We start from the raw sequence: 20,811 nt of genomic DNA, 5'->3' as shown, positions 1-20,811 counted from the left end.
CACTAGAAGAGAGCTGGGTTTCAAAGAAGGACGGGTGGGAGTGTGCAGTGGTTGACTTTGACGTACCCGTGGGGATGATGAATAGGAAGTTGGGTATGTGGACCTGGGGTAGGCGCTACCTTAACTGCAATTAACTTTTGTGATGTTTTCAAAAGGAAACGGAAAAGCGAAAGTATTTTGGATGAGAAATTAATACAGAAAGAATGACTTGCTTGCCTCTGATTCACAATCTTAGGGAGGTACCCTGGAGCTGTGTCTGATGAGAAATCTCAGCACTTGGCTTGAAGTAAATGATATATACGAGGACTTTTCAATGTCTCTCATATCAAAGGAGGAATCATCTTCCTGAAGTCCTACAGAACAGACGGTAACTTTATTCCAGGCATTTTCTCATCCACACTTAAATGAAATCTGAACTTCCTTCTTACAAGATCTTGCATGATTTGGCTTCAGTCTACCTGCCCGATGTCATTTGGGACTCCTTGCCCTAGATTTTAACCAAGCTGGCTCCTGCTTGTTACGTTCACAAACCAAGCTTGCTCTCTCTCAGTCCTTTTGAACTTGCAGTTCTCTTAGTGTGCGCCTCCTTTGCTTTCTTAATGGCAGCTTCTTTTCTGAATGAAGCTTAAATTTCCCCTTTCCAGTGGAGCCATCCCTGTTTACCCAATCTAAGTACTCACCCCCATCGCTTTGTATGCCATTGCCCTGTTTTACTTTCTGCATTGATCTTACACTAATGGAAACTGGGTTAATGTATTTACCTTGTTTTTCTCTATCAAATGGAAGTTTGTTTTTTTTATAACATATTTTATTGACTTTTTACAGAGAGGAACAGAGAGCCAGAAACATCGATGAGAAACATCGACCAGCTGCCTCCTGCACGCCCCCGCCCCGGGGATGTGCCCGCAACCAAGGCACATGCCCCTGACTGGAATTGAACCCGGGACCCTTCAGTCTGCAGGCCAACGCTCTAGCTCTAGCCACTGAGCCAAACCGGTCAGGGCTGAAATGGAAGTTTTATGAGAATAGGAGTTGTGCCTGTCTTGTTCAGTGCCTTATCACCAGCATCTATTACAGTGCCCGTTAAATGTGCTCAGTAAGCTTCTGTTGAGTATGTTCCATTAGGCATTGAGAAAACACAGGTGGATATTGAGGAAAAATCTAAATCTCGAAGGCTGCATGTGTCAGACTTTGGAGAACTGTTGATGCTTTGGTGAAGAGTAGGGTGTAGGAACAAGCACTGTGCAGAGATACTTAGGCCAAATAGTTCCATAAAGTCCAGTAGAAGCATCCTTAATCCCCCTAAACCCTATTGAGCTACTATATTAACCAAAACTCCCTCACGCTATGTAAAACTCACTCACAGATGCCCCAGCACCTAAACACACAGATGGAAGGCTAATGTCTGGGTACTGCTGATGCCAACTGGTAAACTGTATGTAGAAACAATATAAACTCATTCTTTGATAAAGTAAATATAAAATCAGAAGCACGAGTCTCCTTTAAGAGGGATATCTTTTTTAATTAAAGGAAAACTAGTAAACAACCTACTTGGACTAAAATTGATTAGTTTCTCTGTGCTGTTAAATTGGATTTATGATCTAATAAACCAAATGAAGAGCTTTGGATAGCTGAACAAAATCAATCAAGATGGAGATTTTTGAGAAAGATTAAAATTTGATTATACTCTCTGTCCTCTACCATCCAGGAACAGATTTCTTCACTAGATTTTTCTTCCATGGATTATCAAGAGATAAGGACTGACTTGCTGTCAAACTATCTTGTTACAAGACTAATCTATGGCGGGGGGAAAAATGGACACATATGTAATACCCTTTGTAATAAAAAATAAAATTAAAAAAAGACTAATCTATGCTTGAAAAACCTATTTTAATCATCACAGAAATCATAAAATGTGGCCAGAGTAAGAGATAATTACAGGTAGTATATTTTACTTACTTCAATAAGTTCAGATACAACTGAACCTCAAATTAACTTTCTAGCAACAGTGTAGAGAATTAACAAAACAAGAACAAACCAAAGTGAAATGAGGAATTAGTTATAATCTGAAAACTTAATAACATCAGTCAGTGTCAGCCTACTGCACTTGTCCCTACTACCAGCCAGGGTCCTCTCCAGGCTCATACCTCAGATGCTACTCAGAAGTTTATGCCAATGTTTGCCCCTTTGGCCCTTTAACTCATCTTTTTATATACTTCAATCCATGACCAATCCTCTTATGACTGTGATATTCTTTAATAAAAACCCACAATTTTTCTGAATATAAAGGTTATATGTGTGTATTAGAGAAAATACAGAAAAATGTAAAGAGGATAAAAATCCTTGTATCATAGCATCAAGGGAAAAAAAAGGTTATCATTTTGGGGTATTTTTACCAGGCTATGTAATATTACATTTAGAAAAATTTGTCTTATAATGTATTATTTCCTGTTCCCTTCGTTTGATATTGTATCATGAACATTTCCTCATGACATAAAATATTTTTTCTTTTTGTGAAAATAATTTTTCATAAAATAAATACAAAAATAAATATTTTTCATAAAATAAATATTCCATTGTATAGATTACTATTCCCTACTTTTAGACAGAGTTGTTCCCAATTTCTTCTCTCCCTCTCTTGAATTTTGTAAACCTCAATCCATATGTTAATTTTTCCCAGGATGTCAGGTTGAATTATACATTTAAACCATAACTTGATACTTTTAATAACATAACACATTTTATTAAAAGTGATTTATTTATAAGTGATCATGAAAAATTGAAAAAATGTAAAGGGGGAGACACATGCAAGATCCTGGACTCCAGGTTTAGGATGAAGCTGGAAGAAATGTTCAGGGGACTGTCACGAAGATCTTTCCTTCCATGTTCTGAAGGAGGTGACAAAGGGGAAAGCGTGACAGCCCTTGGTCTTCTTTACCTATTTTCCAGGGAGAGCTGCATTCTTCAGAGAAGTTGCTGCAGTAACAGTGGCAGAAAGTGCCACATGTGACAACACAGTGAGTCTGGGCAGGGTGTGGCCTCGGTGCACCTGGAGCCTGGAGGGAGAAGTAAGCAGCTGTGGCGTTAAGAAGGTGGCTTCTGATTTTTTATCATAATTTTCATGAACATTTTTGTTAGGTTAGAGTTCTAGAAGTATTTAGGAAGACAAAGATGCCCCATCTGCTTTTCATATGAAAACGCAGCTTCTTGATCTCTGTTTCCCTTTTGAACTGTGTTGGCAGAAGTCATACCGTCAGCGGTTGGGCAGAGTCTTGGGAAGGTCAGGCCAGTGGCCAGAGCTCACAGAGCCCGTGAGGAGGCTCTGGGGTCCAGGCTGCTTCTCCTCATCAGCAGTGACATGCTAGGCCAGTGATGGCGAACCTATGACACGCGTGTCAGAGGTGACACGCAAACTCATTTTTTTGGTTGATTTTTCTTTGTTAAATGGCATTGAAATATATAAAATAAATATCAAAAATATAAATCTTTGTTTTATTATGGTTGCAAATATCAAAAAATTTCTATATGTGACACGGCACCAGAGTTAAGTTAGGGTTTTCCAAAATGCTGACACGCCCCGCCATCACTGCAGGCTGAGGGGTTGGTTTGTAGCTGATACTTCCCTTTGGAAAACATTGTTCCCTCTCAGGATCTCAGGTCTCATGTCTCCACTCAAACAAAGGCAATGCAATCAGAATGGAAACAAGTACTTGGGGCCTGTGTCAGGAGCGAGCAGGAGTACAGTGTGTGTACAATTACAGGTGGTGGCATCCTCACAAGATTGACTTTGTGTATTGACGGAAGACCTTGCTGACCATGTTATTATTCATGCCAACGATGTTAGGTAGTTAATTATTTATTGCATTTCCCCCCCAATAGATGTAATGGGGCAAGAATTTTTATACAAGGACTATACAAATGTTATCCATCAACCTCATACAATAGAAAGCACTTTTGCCAGTTAAAGATAATTGCTATCATTAAATATTGATAGAGCATTTAAAAAAATTTCTAGAAGTAAAAATGATAGGACCAACTCTGGGAAATAGAATCAATGTGCCCTGGACTTTTCATCCAATGAGTCCCAGGCTTCAAGGAGGAAGAAAATCATCTAGGAGGAAGATGCCTCCTCTTTGGTTTTCAATAACAGACTCCCCAGGTGCTAATTACTGTCTGAGATGCGAGGGAAAGGAGGTGTTTTCAAGGCAGAAATGAAGAAAGAACGAACACTTTTAAATATCCAGCCTCACTACAAGGGTTGTGTTCTCTCACCGGGCACGCTGCCCAGAGGTGCAGAGGGAACGTGGAAGTCCGCTTCTGCGATTGGAGCGAAGCTAATTAGAAGAAGGCAAAGGTCTCTGACGTCCTACCTGTAATGGCCTCAGGCTTGAACAGCTAAGTTTGACGCAGTGGCAGGCCCCAGCCAGATGAAAGCAAAGGAGGTTGTGAGCGGGAGTCAACCTTGACTACAGCAGGGGAAGGAACAGAGACGTCCAATCATAGGGCCTCTTCCTGCAGGGCCATGGCCTGCCTGGTGAGAGGCATGCCTCCGCCCTCTTCCTCCTGTCCCAGGTTAATCTGAATGGTTTTTATTTTTATAAAGAAAAAATGATTTTATTTATTCACTTTCTCTCCACAAAAAGGACTTGAAGGGGTTAATGGAACATCAAGGGTGAGCTTGAGTGAAGGAAAATCACAAAAGTGCGAAGTCTCAAGCAGGATTTTGTGCATGTGGAGCAAGGGAAGGGACGGGTTTGCCTGCTTGCCTTGGTGGTAGCATACTATGGTGGTGGTGGGGAGCTGTTTAACAGGTGATTGCTGTGTGTGTGTGTGTGTGTGTGTGTGTGTAGTGGCAGGTCGGTCTGCAGATACTGTTCAAGGCTCCAGAGATTTGGAGGTGATGTGTGTTTCATTTAGGACCAACAGGATAGGGACATTTAAAGGCCTCCTTTAACATTTAGATGCCCGAGGAGCCCCCCAATCTGGTTATGAATGTTTCAGCCATGAATGTCAGAGCCCCTTGGCCTCAGAGGGTGGAAACACACACACACACACACACACACACACTTTTTTCCTTCCTCTGATTGTGTTCTAAAGACAATGTAACCCTTGGACCTCATGGCTGGATGTCTCTTTCCAATGGTTTTGTGAGGGCTATGTTGGGACTTGGGGGGCATCTTTTTCTAGCTCTCAAAATTTCCCCACTATATCTTGATGAGATGAGACCCAGTAGAAAGAAGGAACTCTTACATTCAGATTGACAAAAACCCCAAACATTTGAAATAAATTGAGTATCTCAGAATTGGGTGGTGAAAAGCAGAGCTTAGGACTGTGGGTAGTGGTCTGATAAATTCACTTGCCTCCCACAGATGTGCAAAGCAAATGGAGTTTCCTAAAACTGATGCGATCTTCCTCACCTGGGTGGTGGTAGTCAGGGGCAGATGTCAAAACTAACTTTAGTTCTCAATTTACATAATCCCAATACCTTCAGGTTTAAATCATCTCTCTTGGATGATTCAGTCCTTTTTTGGTAAATGCTTAGTCTTATTGATTTCCACTCCCCGCTAATGTGGCACCTGGATAGATAAGGGTGTGGGGCATGTGTGACCTCATGTTAGCAGGGGAGAGATGGGAGTCTCGACCCATAGAGTGTCCTTTGGCTCCTCAGTGCCCTTCACTGTGCTGGGGCTGATCTAGTCTGTTCCTGTGCTAATGTTGGAGATAGGCCTACCTGGCCACTTGGAGGTCAGGTCTGCAAATGGAGTTCATGCTTTTGCCTTTGATCACAAAGTCCTTGAATGCTGCAACCATTTTATCCTGATTGTAGATCTCCATAGGCTGCCTCGGGTCTCTGAATCCCTGCTCTAGAGCAGGTGGGAGGTCCTAGATTTCTTGCATGCCTTGCCAGGCCTCAGGAAGCCGGGAGAGCTGCCAGGGCTCCCCTGGTTAGTCTCCTTCCTCTACCAGTGCAGTGCTTTTGTTCCCATGCTACTGAGGATGAGGCGTGGCCTGTAGCCTCCCAGCTTCCCAAGCTATGCCCAGGTTAGCACACTATTCACAAATCCTAATGAAAGCTCTTGTGCTTCCCCATAGCTGTCGGTCCAGATGTTTCCATCACGCTTCCTATTTCCAGAGTTCTACTTTAAAGGGAGCAAGTGAAGTCATAGGCATTTGGTCTCTTCTCCCCACATTCCACTGGAGTTTGGAAGAAGGTTCCCCATTTTCTCTTCCTGTCTGGGAGGGCCTTCCTAAACAGCTTATTTTCCTCCTCCTTGGGGTGGCATTGATGTTCCCTACCCATCACAATGTAATGATAGAATGGCTGGCTGTCAGGAACCATGAACCATACTGAAGCAATAGTTTCACAAATATTCTCCCAATTATGTGTGTATATCAGGGGACAGTAGGGAGCTGCTTTTGTCCTTATAATTGTAGAAGTCTTCTGTTGTAATAATTGTTGGAGAATGAAAGAGGAGGGGTGACTGGTCTTATCCTATTTATGATTTACTATTTAAACATCAAAATACTGGTAATGAATGTGGGAACTGGCAACCTTTGCTTTTGCAAATTGAGCAGCCACAGTTTTTGTGTCAGAACCTACTATTAGCACTCCTTGTTTGCAGGACTTGAGATGCTATAAAGGTCCTGAAAAAAAATTGTAATTTGGCTCGAAATGATCATGCTTGGTTTCAACACATTCATAGAACACTCACAGGATATAATTGCAAGTTCACACAATATGCTCCATGGGTGTGATTCAGACAAACTCTCAAGAGCACAGAATGAAGGCTCTCAGCCATTTATGCGAGGAAACATTATAATAATGATGAAAGTACCCCAGTGTGATTGGGGGAGAGGAAAATAATTAGGTATTGAGGCACAGGTCCTTATCTCTTTTGGGATCAAAAGCTACTGGTCACACCAATGGATTTAAACTTCTATTGAGAAGTATTTTTAGAGTTTTAAGGATTTGAGTCATGTTAGTTTTGCTGAATCCTGGTCATAATACAATTTTATTTTGTGGGGGAATAAAAGGAGGCAGGAACAATGAAGGAGCACAGAATGGGACTACTCTTTATAAGAAAACAAGTACTAAAGATTTGAGACTTTACTCTTGTCAAGTAGGGAAGAAATTTCTTCTATGAAGCCAGTCTTGTCTCCCGAGGGTCCTCTGAGCACTGAAATTCGATCTAAACACTGTGAGGGCCAATGCAAGAGAGACACTCACTTTAAGACTCATATAAGATATTTTGGGAGCTAGAACGTGCTAATGTGGAATGACAACTTCACAAAACTAAATACAAGTTAACACAAATGAAGGTGTGCCCACTTAAGGAACAGAAATCTGAAAACTGGAACCTGGAAGACTGAAACTATCCAGTGTATAGAACAGCTCACCTCTGCTAACATGAGGTCACACATGCCCCACATCCTGATCTATCCAGGAGGCACATTAGAGAGGGGTGGGAATCAATAAGATGATGAAATGTCAGATAAATTAAAGATGTAACCATATAGTCCAATTTAACGATAATTATAGCTCATATTTATGTTGCACCTGACAGTTTTCACAGCATTTTCACTTATGTATTTTCACTACTCTGGACTTATTTACCCATTTTTTTTTCCTGGAAGGCTAATATCAGGCAATTATTAGAATTTCATACAATTATTACATTGTAGAATCGTCACCATTGTTTCTGCCTTTAGAATAATACCTAACATGTAGTGGGCTCCCAATTCTTATTAACTACTTAAAACAACATTTATCATTTCACACAAATTCTGTGTGAGATGCCTCGTGACATAGCAGCTAGCTTTGTCCTGGGTGAGCAATCCAAAAGAGAGAAATAATTATTTGTTGAATAAATAAATTATAGAATTTAAAAGAGCCTCAGAGATATTCTGTATCTTCCTTCAACTCAGGACGGTCCCTTCACTGATTATGTGTAAACATCTCCAGTGATGGTGAGCTCATGGCCTCATGAAGTGGCCCATTCCATTGTCAATAATGAAATTAGCTAGCTCTTGTTGGATGTTGTACTAGGGGATCTTCCTACCACACTGTGCTTCCCTTTGCCAAATACCTTTAATTATCAGAAAGCTCTTTTTTACTTTGAATTGCAATCTGCCCCTTACCACCTTCCTTTAATTGTATTAATTTTGTTCTAAGCTTTAGATGGGGGTGCCCATCAAGACACTTTTGAGGAAAATTAAAACAGTTTGCAGAGTGAAAAGGAATGAAAGGAACTGCAAGTAATTAGAATGCATATTTTTTTGAAGTATTTTCTAACTGATAGGCAATGCTGAATATATCTCCCACACCTGAGATGGAATGGTGTTTTTCCTAAGTATTTGCATATGGGTATCTTTTGTCATATGGGCAAGTACCTTGCATCTGTTCCTGAAAAGGAAATATTAGTCACATTGCTTCTGGAAAAGGTTGGGAAAAGAGAGATAAACTGTTTATCATCTTTCAGTTAGAAACTTTGTCTTAAAGTTAGATCTCTGTTCACTACATATGGGTCTTACACAGAGCTAAAAGAGAATTGTGACAGAAGCTGGAAAACCATGTCCCAGGGAAAATGAGAGCTATGGTCACTCTAGTTAAGGAGAAGTGACTGTTTTTCTTCACGAGGTCTTAGCCCTTTACATATTTGAATTGTCTTTGCCGCAAATTGACCTATTCTCTAAGCTAAGTTACCTCATTTCCTTCCCTTTTTCATCATATGAAAGGAATCTCCATATTGTGTGGCAAAGTGTGGGCCTATTCCATGTCCTTCATGTTTGATGAGCTGCTCAACCAGTTGTTTCTACTGATGTGGATCAGCTTCTCTGGCTCTGCTGTTGGATCTGATGGGCTATGTGGGGTTTAGAGGAAAAAAAGAATTCAAGGACAAGATGGGCAGCCATTTAATGGTCCCAGTGCTGCCTGGAGAACAGATGTAATCTCCCCAGCCCAGCCCAGCCCTGTGTGTTTTACTTCTATCCTGTGCTCTCTTCTCTGCCGGTCTCCTCCAGGCACTTCAGAAGCTCCACTGTGCATCTGACTCTGTCCCAAGTCACCTAAAAGCTGGTGGGGAGCATCATGCACCACCGTCCTCTATCTCATCACTGAGGTCTAGCTCATCTCCACTCTTCCTTTAACCTATGGCCTGGATATGCTTACCACACCCTAAAGTTCTTACAAAACTGTGTGTACATAACCTGTTACTGTAAATGAGTACCTCATAATGGCAGGGAAAGAAGAGGCACACATTATCCTGGAAACAGAATTGAAATTATGTTTTAGACTTTGCCTATTGCTTATTTCCACAAAGCATTCTGTGTGCTCTTATAGGACTACTGGTTCCTCTTTAATGTAGATGCCTGTTGTATGAACCATCAGGCATGAGGAACACAGTATCTACTCTTTTGCTGGAGATGTTTCACTAGGCCTCCTTTCCTGATCTCACCCGTGCACATTACATTCCTGCCCACACTGCTCCAGGCAGAGGGTAAAAACATTGGAGGGAGATATTAGAGGGGAGTACAAGACTGGACAACTTTGCAAAGTGATCAGACAGAGCAGATGACTGTAAGTGATCCTGTCCCAATTTTCACCCATAAAAATGGTGTAGCGTTTAGCTTTGCAAATAGAACCATGGAATGCTATTGCTGGTCAGAATCTCTGCAATCATATGTTTCCAATCCCTTCATTTTATAGAAGGTAAATCAGAAGTCCAGGGAGGTGTCAGTTTGGAAATAGAATATGTGTTTCTTGACTAGTCACAGTGTCTTCTTATTAATGGCTACCTGGCATAGGAAAAGTTGGGTTATTACAGAATTACCAGGTGACCAGAAAATGCACACAGGAGTACTCAGAGAATCAGGAGAAACCCATTTATTTTCAGATGTACTAGTACAGTGACTCAGGGGCTCAATTCTCCAAATCCTGAGTGAGTGAATATGGAGGAAGCTTTCCCTTTAAACCCTTTGGTTTCTTTTGTTTTTTGTTTCCTATCTACCAGGCTTTTGTGGTGGGCTTCCACAGCCCCTCCTGAGTCAGTTAGAATGGGGAAGTTAGGCTGTATCTAAAGGCCTGGTCTGGGTGGTGCCAATGACCTCCCCTCCAGCTAAGCTATTACATTCTTTGTTTATGGCCCCTTTGTAAAATGGGAGTATTCTGGGAAACAGGTTCTGCAAGACAGGACAGGCATCAATGGAGTTAATTATCGACTAGCAAGAGTGTGCCTTAGAAGGCAGGTTACTGGCACAGATTCAGAGTGCTAGCCGCGCCCCCACTCCCCCCAAATGTCTTATATTCCCCATCAGGGTTACAGAAGAGAAAAGAGCAACAGTGTCAGAAAGAACATTGGTTTGGGAGTTAGGAAATCTGTGTTCTAGTACCAGTTCTGCCATCAAATATCTGTGAGATTTTTAGGATGTCATTTCCCTCTCTAAGCATCAGTGTCCTTATCTATCAATGAATAACCTCTGAGGTCTTTTCTATCTCTGAAGTTCTGTATGGTTGCTTTTCTTCTAGCAGTTGTTGAGAATTCTGATGAGCTAGATTCTGTGCCAAACACATAATCATGTTTGATTATATAAGTGATTCTGAGGTACATTCTATTATTATCCAATTTTACAGATGAGAAATCTGGAGAACAGAGAGGTTAAGTAACTTGCTAGTAAGTGGCAAGTGGGAGAGTTTAGAACATAACTCTAAAGCCCATTGGGTAAAAGACAAATGTGTGTGTGCAAATGATGGAGCTACTGAATCTGCAATATTCATCAGGCCATTGGGGAGGATGTCTAGAAATAAAGAGCTGAGTAACATTGATTTGACTTCCACGAGCAGATATAAGATATCGATTTTGGATAAATTTGTTGATCGTTGATGCCAATTGAAGTATTTGTGCAGATTGTTGAAAATGAAATTATTTTGTTATAGAGCAAAATGCTGCGCAGCTTTTAATTCATAGATCTCAAAGCACTACCAAATCACTTCTGCTTCATAAAATGCCTTTGTTCGTTGTCACTTGCAATGACATTTCCCCGATCTCCCCTTCAAGTTAAAATATTTTTCTGTACCCTCATAAAAAAAGAGGCTAAAAATAATGGGTAATATTATAATAGGCAATTCATAATCAGAGAATTGATTTAAGGTCTATTATGACAGGCAAGCAAAAGTAAATTTTAATGCAGTCTTTTGAACAACAATTTTTCCTCTTTGGAATGCTCAACAAACTGACAATTTGTCATTTTTTAAAGGTTTTATATTTTGGATTGTCATTATGCTAGGTAATATGCCATATATTCTCTTCTATGAGGTAATGTTTCAAGTAGAAGTTACTTGAGGTTTTCCATCTCCGAGGAAAAATGCTTATTATATTACTTCTTGAAGTGCATTGTTCTTAAAAATAGTAATTATCAAACTTTGTTTTTTATGAGGAATAATTTACATACAGTAAAATAGATTTTAAATTCAATGACTTTTGATAAATAAATTATATATACCAGTGTTATCATCATTCAAATTAAGATAAGACACATTTTTAGAATCTTCACAGGTTTCTATGTGCCCCTTTTTAGTCAAATTCTCCCATCTAGGACTACCACTGTAGATACGTTGTTTTTTTTAGCCTATTCTTTAACTTCATGTAAATGAAATAATTAATTGACATATTGTTTTGATATTCATCTGTATATTTGCAAGTTTTTCCTTTTTATTGCTGGCTAGAGTCCTGGTGCATAAAATTTGTGCACAGCAGGGGGTTGGGGGGCGGGGCTCAGCCCAGCCTGCACCCTCTCCAATCTGGGTCCCCTCGGGGGATGTCTGACTGCTGGTTTAGGACAAAGAAGAGGCAGAGGGTGTATTCATGTGCTTCTTCTTAAGGATGGTGAACGAAAACTACAATTTGATACTGCTGTCTGTTTTCCATTGGCCATAATGTAGTCACGTGCCTACACTTAACTTCAAGAGAGTCTGGGAAATGTAGTACTTATTTCAGGTAGCCAAGAACCTAGGTAAAAATTGGGAGGCCTCGTAGCAATCTCTGCCACATATACATTATTTTATTTGATCCTTATAGTGACACAGATGGGTGTCGACCCATTTTTACACAAGGAAAGCAAACACGAGAAAGACTACAGAGATGAAGGTGCCAGAACCAGATCCCAGGTTGTCCGATTACTAATGCTGTGTCTCTCCCCATGTGTTACATTGCCCCTAATGTTTATCACCTGCTTCACACATAGTAAGTACTCAGTAAATGACAATTATTTCTTTGGATTCTTTTGGACCTCCTTTTAGTTCCTGCAGTCCCAGTTTTCTGCACTGTGCACCCTTTCTAGTACTGCAGGATGATTTTGGCCTTATGGCAAGACCATTTCCCTCCCAGGGAGAAGAGTCTACTTACATATTTGAAGTTCTTGGATTTACATTGCTTTCCAAAGTGAATCAGGCCAGTGGTGTATGAAGGGCAATGGATACACCCAATTCTTCATAATTGGATGGGTTTTCCTCATTTTGGTCTTAATAGTCAATTCAGTGCAGTACAATTAAATCAGGAGAGAGGGAGCATTCAGTGAAACAGCTCCTCTCCCGGCCTCCAGCCTCTCTCTTTTGTACTGGATCATTGTTGGATGAGAAATTTCCTTTTTTTTCTGCCTGAGGTAGTCCATGTGCAGTGGCTTAATTGATTTGTATGAGTTTCATTTCTATGGGGCCAAAGGTTATGTGATTATATTAGAAAAAGGGTTAATACAGGTGTTTGAATTAATTTACTGATTAACTCTTGTAAATCTGGCCCTAGAGGTGGCTCACAGCAATTGAGCACTATCTCCTTAGTTTGTTTTTTAAAATCACCTTGTCATGTGTTTGAGAATGTACCATGGACATCAAATTAAATACTAATTCTCTGCAATTCAAATGCATTGTCTTACATGTGTTAATCTTCCTATAGCCGGTTAGATATTACCTGACTAAAAGAAAGCTCGTGGAGTCTCTACATCTTTAAAAAGCTATTTTATTATGGTCAAAACATTTTTCTCAATATCAGGTTTTCTCTCCTCTTTATTTCCCCATTAGGTCTTAGCAAAGAAAATACAAGTCCAGAATGTTTTATACAAAAAGTACCTGAGCATACAAACAGAATATCTATTTATTGAACTGAATAATTTATCTTTATATTCCCAAACACTTTACAAAGAAGTGTGTTATTTCTGAACCTCAAATAGTAGAGTTGGTTCCGAAAGCCTTGGTCATTGCTTTACGCAGAGATAGAGCGGAATGTGAAGAGAGCTGCACTGTAGGCATATGACTACAGTATGGCCGATGGAGGGTGGTGCTGGGTGCCCTGGCCTTTGGCACCAGCCTGTTTGCCTTTGAATCTCATCTCAGCGTTTCTACTTGCCAGTCATGTCCCTTAGGCAATTAATTTCTTTATGTCACAAATTATTATCTATAAATTAGGGCTGGCAGTGATACTAACTAGTAGGGTTTTGAGGATTAAAAATAAATATGTATTATATTTAGACAGTGACTGATGTAAGTTGTACTACATCAAGTGCATGCTATAATTATTTGGTCTTTGTCTCCAAGACATGGTTTTTACTCAACATGAACATTGATAAAAGACATACAGCATTCCTGTAAGATACACAGCACCACTCCAAATGGCCTGATTGCTGATTGGGCCATTTTTTTCTTAGAATGGCTCTGGGTTCATGTGAGTTGAAGCCAGAGAGCAATTGTCAGGAGTGAGGGCTTTGGAGTAAAACGGGTTAGGGATTAAATCTTGGCTCTTCAACTTGTAAGCTGGGTGACCTTAGGCAGGTCACTTACTCCTTCTGAGGTGTGGTTTCTTCACCTGCAAAGGATCATTGGGGAAAGGACCAAAAGAGACAAAGTGTGGAAAGTACCTGGTCCATGGTAAGGGCTCAATAAAAGGTAGATTTTTATTGCTGTGCTTAAGTCCTAGAGGGAGAAAATCCAACAGCTCAGACCAGGAAGCATGGGGCATTTTCTCCCTTCATGTATACATTTCCCTGGGTGCGATGATAAAAAAAACATCCTTTGCTGGATTAATGTCTCAAAAAGCTACGAATGTTAACTTCATGTTGGCTAGTTATATTCAATTATTCAGAGCAGGTGAAAAATCTTTTGACAAATTGGATTAAATTACAGCTGAAGTGTAAGAACATATTCCAGTTTCCAGCAAGCATGAAATTCCACTGTAGGGCTGTGTCTATGCACATACAATTAAAAAACCTACACTTTTTAAAATCAACATTTTGATGGAATTTAATCACTCTTCAAACAGTTGTGTGTGTGCTTTTCTTCTTCTTTTTTTGCTACATTATAAGCTGAGGTACAAATTAAGCTATGTGTACATTTAAATGTAAAATCATCATTGTTGATAATTTGCCTCCAGTTTTGTACAATACACTTGTAACTACTGTGATGTGGGAGCATAATTACATTACAGTGTTGAATACAGCTGTCCTATACCTGTCACATCACTGTATGTTATTTTGGTTGTCTTATATTTTGCATAACACATGATGTCAACAAATATTTATTGCAAATCATACGCAAAGTAGCATGATAAACTTGAAGGAAACTTAAAGTAATGCCTTAGAAACTTGCCTTACATAAATGGCTTTTTATTTTAACCAGTTCAAATAATTACCTAATAAGGAAGAAATTCTCTAATGGGTCATGATGTGAAAAGTGATGGAGAAAGTAATTGAACTCCAGCAGCCTGGGAACCAAGCTCTGGTCCTCTCCTCTCCTTTTGCTTCCTTGGGTACCATCCATTTGTCCCAGAAGGTACATCAGCTTCTTGCAGAAACCATCTGGTCACTCTCACAGGCTCCCTGTGGGCTGCTGGTCATGTGAGACAGGCATTAGTGGCAAAATTTGTTCAGTCCACTTACGCTATTCATTGAATAGCAACTAATGATCAGAAGATTTTATTAAGGAGTTCCCAGGTTTCAATATTGACTTAATTGTAGATCTTTTTATTTTCAAAAATATCTATATGAAAACGATTGAAATAAAACATTAGAAAGACTGATCATAAAGAATTAGAAAATTTTATAAATATAAGAAGGTAAATAAGACCTACGATCACAAATTGATTTGGAAATATTATTAATATCTATTAAATAGTTTCTTAGCAAATAAACCCTTGAAATACAAAATTCACCTCATTTAAGTTTTGATCAAGAAGTTCAACAACAATCATGAAGTCCACAGTCTTAAAAGCAAAACTGATATACAGTGTCCCTAAGTCACTATACTCAAGGTATACATATTCCATTTTTACATTTTACTGGAATTTTACATGTTCAATTCATGATTTTAAATCTCTAGGTCTTCATTCCTCCAAACTGTCTGAAGACACAGTGTGCCACAGACTTAAGACTTCTGTTTCTCCCTCTATTTTTTTCAAACAGAAACGTTTCTCAAGTGTCTACGTGTCCTGGAAGGGGAATTTTTCGGAGGTGGCCACTTCTTCAGAATAGTCCCACGCCATCAGGCCTCTGAAGCAAGGGGTGGGGGAAGAGGAAAAAGCTGAAACACAAGGTTTATCTGGTTAAGTTTTACATTAACCATTACAAGCTGGATAGTATAAGAATGTGGATTTTTTGGCTCAAACAGTCTGAGTCCTGCTGTGGAAAGGAGTGCTTGGCTGTCCCACCACAGCTTTCCCGTAGTGGGACTGTCAGGGAAGTCCTGACTGGGGAGTATGATTTGTTTACCTGTCAGGCGTAAACTTCCAGGCACTCAGTTCATTTTGGGCTTGTTCCAGTTTGTCTGTAGTCTGCTCCAGTTCACCTTTCATTTTTAGGAAAAACAAGTTGATGGCGGGGTCTACCATTGTTGATCTCAGTTGGGTGACACTGGGCTGCTGGACTTGCCTGAGGTACTGGATTTGAGTGGTACACTCTTGCACCTCTTGCTCTTTGGTTGCTAGTCAGTCGCATTACAAGGATGTTTCCCCTTCGTGCAGACTCTTGTTGTTGTTGCTTTAGTTTTTCTTCTGACTCCTGTAAGCCAGTTACATCATTGGAGTTTAGATCTGTGTACCTGCCCTCCAAAGCTTGCACATATGCTTCATACTGTTTCCATCTTACAATTAACTCATCTCGTGCCATAAGTTTGAAGTCTGTCTCACTCAGTCGGACTTTTTTGGGAAGAGGGTCCTCGTTGGTCATCTTGAATCCTTAATGGTGAAGAGCATTAAATCAAGGACTGTCATTAGAAGAAAAAAAATTCCTAGCCTTAGACTTAAAGTCTATGACTTGGTATGTTATCTGCCTTGGTTACTTGTCACATTGATTAGTTCAGGGATAGGCACAGGGTTAACAACAATGAGAGGTAAGGAGAGGTTTCTGGAATTTCCTGGAAAGGGAGCTTTCCTGAGTTTCTGTGGGAGGTACCTAGAAGGCTGCCCTTTGCCTATGAGCTTGCATAAGGAAGCAGCATGTAGCCTTGGGAAGTACTTATGACTATGAGAGAGCTGGCGCCTGAAAGAAATTGGGTATTTCCTCCCATAGTTGGGTGGTCTGTCAAGCCTGACCTAAAGCTCTCTTTATCTATGGCCTTTTTAGGTAACTAAGCTAATAAATCACTTTGCTATTTAATCCAGGCCAAACTGAATTTTCTCTTAGTTGCAACAGAAATTATCATAAGTAATATATCTTTTTCTCAGTCATCTGACTTAGAAGCTCAGTCTTTCTTTTATCAATGGAGAGTTTGCAAGGTACTAATATCACCAACACTGGCTTATGATAAGTCTTGCCAATGAGAGATTCTTGTAAGTGCTGAATATCTAACACTAGGTTCAACCTTCCCCCAAGAACTTAACATTATCTCATTCAGGCCTGAATGGTTCTTGCAGATATTGCTAAAACCCTAGCACATTCTCTTCGACCTTTGTAGTTATCCCAGCCAATTTTGTCAATAACATTCCAATTTGAGGTGCTTCCTGGGGCAGAGCATTTCCCAGGGTTGCCTTCAGTCTTTCCACCTGTAATGACAACTGTCATCATTTCGTCTAGGAGCCCTTAGTGAAGTCACCAAAACAATCAGATATTTAATGTTTGTCTTAATTTTCCATGGGAAAGATTTGAAACTAAGAAATTGTTTTTATGTAAATATCACCAAAACTGATATGCACTTTCCTCAGAAGACAAAGTTTATGTTATTGCACCAAATAGGATATTTATACTTGCAAAGTCGCTGTAAAGCATCTTGTTCCCAAAATGGTGCCAGATTGCTCTTTCATGTGGTTGGTAAGGATTGCAAAGAACCTGCTCATATAAAAATCCTCTAAGGGGTAATTGAGTTAGGGCTGGATTTCATTTTTTATGTCCGAAGAGATTATAAGGGGTACTGGGTCATTTCCTGCCTGGGAGCCAAAACCTCTGTATTTACTTAGCAGAGTGAGAGATCCAAATATGCTTGTTCACATGGAAAGAGAATCTACCTCACATACAGGGCTCAGACAAGAGCAGTAACACCAGGATGCTATGTAGGGTTATTTCGAGTACAGAAACAAAGCCAGCATAACTGTTGACTCATCTCTATGTCTTTGTTCAGTCTGAAATTTCTACCTCATTGCTTACATTAAAAAAAAAACACATTAAATTAGGGCCAACCTAAAGAAGAGAACCACTGCACGTTGTGGCACATGCCTGTCACACTAGTGAACGTTCTCCAGCAGGGAGGTCATACGCCTTCTAACCCTGTGAAATAAAAGGAGCCACTAACGATGCTATTTACTCTCTTTTTGGGATTCAACCAAGTTAGTATTTGTTCAGTGATTTAAAAATGACATGATGAGGTTACACTTCGGAGTAAGTCATTTGTTTGCATAAAGAAGATGCATTTTTGCTTTGACACCTCTTCTGTTCAGAAATTATGATCTGTGCCCTGGGCTATCAAACATCATGCATAGAATTATTCACAAAGGGTTTATGGTTCAAGTGGTAAATCCAGGCATTTGCAAAATGTTGACCCAAGCGAGTCAGCACAGAAAGCCCGATCTTTCAGTTTGATGAAAATGTAATTTTATGGATGTCAAGTTGAAGTTCAAAAGTGATATATCGTGTCACGCAGATAAATAGTTTTGCCAAAAGCAATGCCACAATTCATAAGCACTTGTCTGGCCAATAGCAACTATCAGGCTGATTTAGCCAAATGCTTGCTAATAAATGCAGTCTTTATCCCAGATTATGCATCAGTCTTTTCTGACTAATAAAGATTGCCCTATTTAAGCACTGAAATGAGATCTACAAGTCAATATCCAACATAGAAATACTTAGAGACGTGCTTCTTTTGCCCTCACAAAGATAAATTTCAAAACAATTCCAAACAATGAAGTATGAGTATCTGATATGCTTTCTCCCCTCAGCTCCTCTCAGACCCAATGGGATAGCAAGGCTGGGGACAAAATAAATGTGAAGAAAATCATAAAATATTAGCTGTTTTTTTAAATGTGTTTTTAATGCTGAGGAGGAAACAGTACTTAAATAAACTTCTTTACAGCCCAACCCCCCAGTGGCTACCTATCAGACCTCCCTTGGTCCCCAGACATTTTTCTGGCCCTGAGGCCCAGCAGCCAGCTCAGTCACTTGGGACTTCCTGCAGGTTTGGAGGCCCCATGTGCTTTTCTACCTCTGTGGCCTGCAAACTCTGCATGGCTGCTATGCCGCGGGTGGCCTTCTCTTTATGGAACTTCTGTTCCTCTCCCACCTCTCAACTCAGTTTCTATCTTTTGAGAACATCTCCCACTTGCCAGGCAAAGCAGCACCATTTATCTCTTGTAACTTGACGACACTGTTACCACTGTCATCACTTTGAATCGGGGGACTGTCTCCTCTACTGTGCTCTGAGGACAGGAAAAAGGTATTTCATTTTTGTGTGTGTTTGTGGTGCCCTGCACAGTGACTGACAGACACATTCTAAGTAGTGAATGAACAATTGAGGCTTTATTTAACTTGCTCCAAAATCTTTCCCAGAATAACAATCTGTCTGCTTCCTAATTTGACAGCAACCATTCCTTTATTTGTTATTCTCCTAGCTGTTAGACACACTCTTTGTAGCAACTAATTTTGCCCTTGGAGATATACTTTTGCATTTTAATGTCCTCTTATTAAGAATTTTGCCTTCTGAGGCAAATTCTTTAGCCCCCTTAATAAAAAATTTGCCTTATACTGAATTCCTTATGTTATTATTTTTTTTCTAACTCTCCCCCCTCATATTCCTGCTCATAGGAGGAACTGCACACATACTGTTGAAGAGATGAAATTAAAGAGATTTTCTGGTATATTGAAATTCTATTTTTTTATTTTCTTCTCTCATCTCATTATTCAACAAGAAATAAAAATGGTAGTCAGTACATCTTTAATTTTAAAAAGTTGATTTATAGTAAAAACATAGTATGGTCATTATCTTGAATTTATAAGGAAAGCTGCTCTTTGAATTTCTGTGGAAAGTAAAGGTCAAACCATAAATAATTAAGCGTATTAAAATTGGCTATTTATGTCAGCCAGGAAACATAGTGGGAATGTGTATATTTTCTGTGGAGAGAAATTTGATCACAAATCACTCTTTTTTTCCAGACATCCTTGACAAATGGATAGTAAGGACATTTAAAAAAAATGGATTTGCCGATCTTTGCTTTAAGGATTTTTTTTTGGCAGGTTTCTTCTTCTTTTTTCCCTACTCTTTATTGATTAAAGTATTACATATGTCTCCTCCCCACCCCTTTTGACCTCTCCCTGGCCACTCCCATCCCCCTAAAATCACTCTTTTTTTCCAGACATCCTTGACAAATGGATAGTAAGGACATTTAAAAAAAATGGATTTGCCGATCTTTGCTTTAAGGATTTTTTTTTGGCAGGTTTCTTCTTCTTTTTTCCCTATTCTTTATTGATTAAAGTATTACATATGTCTCCTCCCCACCCCCTTTGACCTCTCCCTGGCCACTCCCACCCCCCTCGCAGCACATGCCCTCACCTCCCTAGTGTCTGTGTCCATTGGTTATGCTTATATGCATGCATACAAGTCCTTTGGCACGTTTTTTGAAGAGATACAGGTGAATTTCTTATTTCCTAAATGATTTGACCTTTAAAGGTATGCAATAGCTGGTGAAAAAGGAGAGGGCCGTCAGTATCGAGAAAGTTCTTTCTTTAATTTAGGCAATTTGATATTATTACATTTCCCTGCAACCTGAAAATGCTTATTTATGCATTAATAACAGCAGAGTTGGTGCACATCTGAGGCTTTCTTACTAACAGCAGTAGAGACACTCCTGGAATCCCAAATCTACATTGTGGGGGAAGTTACCCATTGACAACACAGACTGTGTAACTGAGAGTGAAAAAGTTTTAAAAGGTTTCACTTCGTGGCTTAATACATTTATTAAGTACCGTATTTGCCGGCGTATAAGACGACTGGGCGTATAAGACGACCCCCTAACATTTCCACTCAAAATACAGAGTTTGTTATATACTCGCCGTATAAGACTACCCCCTCTTCCGCACACCTTCCACACACCAAATAAAAGGTAAAACAATATCAGATTTGATTTTAACATTTTAATTTATATTCAAATGCTTATGACATGCAGGAAAACTGTCACAAGGCTGTATGTAATCAAACATATACATAAAACAGTGCAAGTTTATTACCGGTAAACATACCGGTAATTCACTAAAGAAAACACACTCTATAGACTGGTACCGTAGATGCTTCTCAGGAACACAGGCAAGCAGCCCACAACCTAGAGGGACTGTCAATGATAGAAGAAAGAT

At 39.8% G+C, this 20,811-nt stretch overlaps 1 protein-coding gene across 1 annotated transcript; it reads right to left on the bottom strand.

The window, feature by feature from the left end:
* Positions 1-15,184: 15,184 nt before the first annotated feature.
* On the bottom strand, positions 15,185-16,211 carry LOC102757561 (pre-mRNA-splicing regulator WTAP-like). Its single transcript, XM_015569801.1, is given in 3 exon segments — positions 15,185-15,531; positions 15,751-15,968; positions 15,970-16,211. Coding segments are annotated over 3 exon segments (525 nt in total). The 5' UTR covers positions 16,207-16,211; the 3' UTR covers positions 15,185-15,461.
* Between the last annotated feature and the right edge of the window lie 4,600 nt (positions 16,212-20,811).

This window comes from Myotis davidii, unplaced genomic scaffold, assembly GCF_000327345.1.
Source record: "Myotis davidii unplaced genomic scaffold, ASM32734v1 scaffold506, whole genome shotgun sequence".
NCBI lineage: Eukaryota > Metazoa > Chordata > Mammalia > Chiroptera > Vespertilionidae > Myotis > Myotis davidii.
This window is presented reverse-complemented; position numbering and strand designations above follow the sequence as displayed.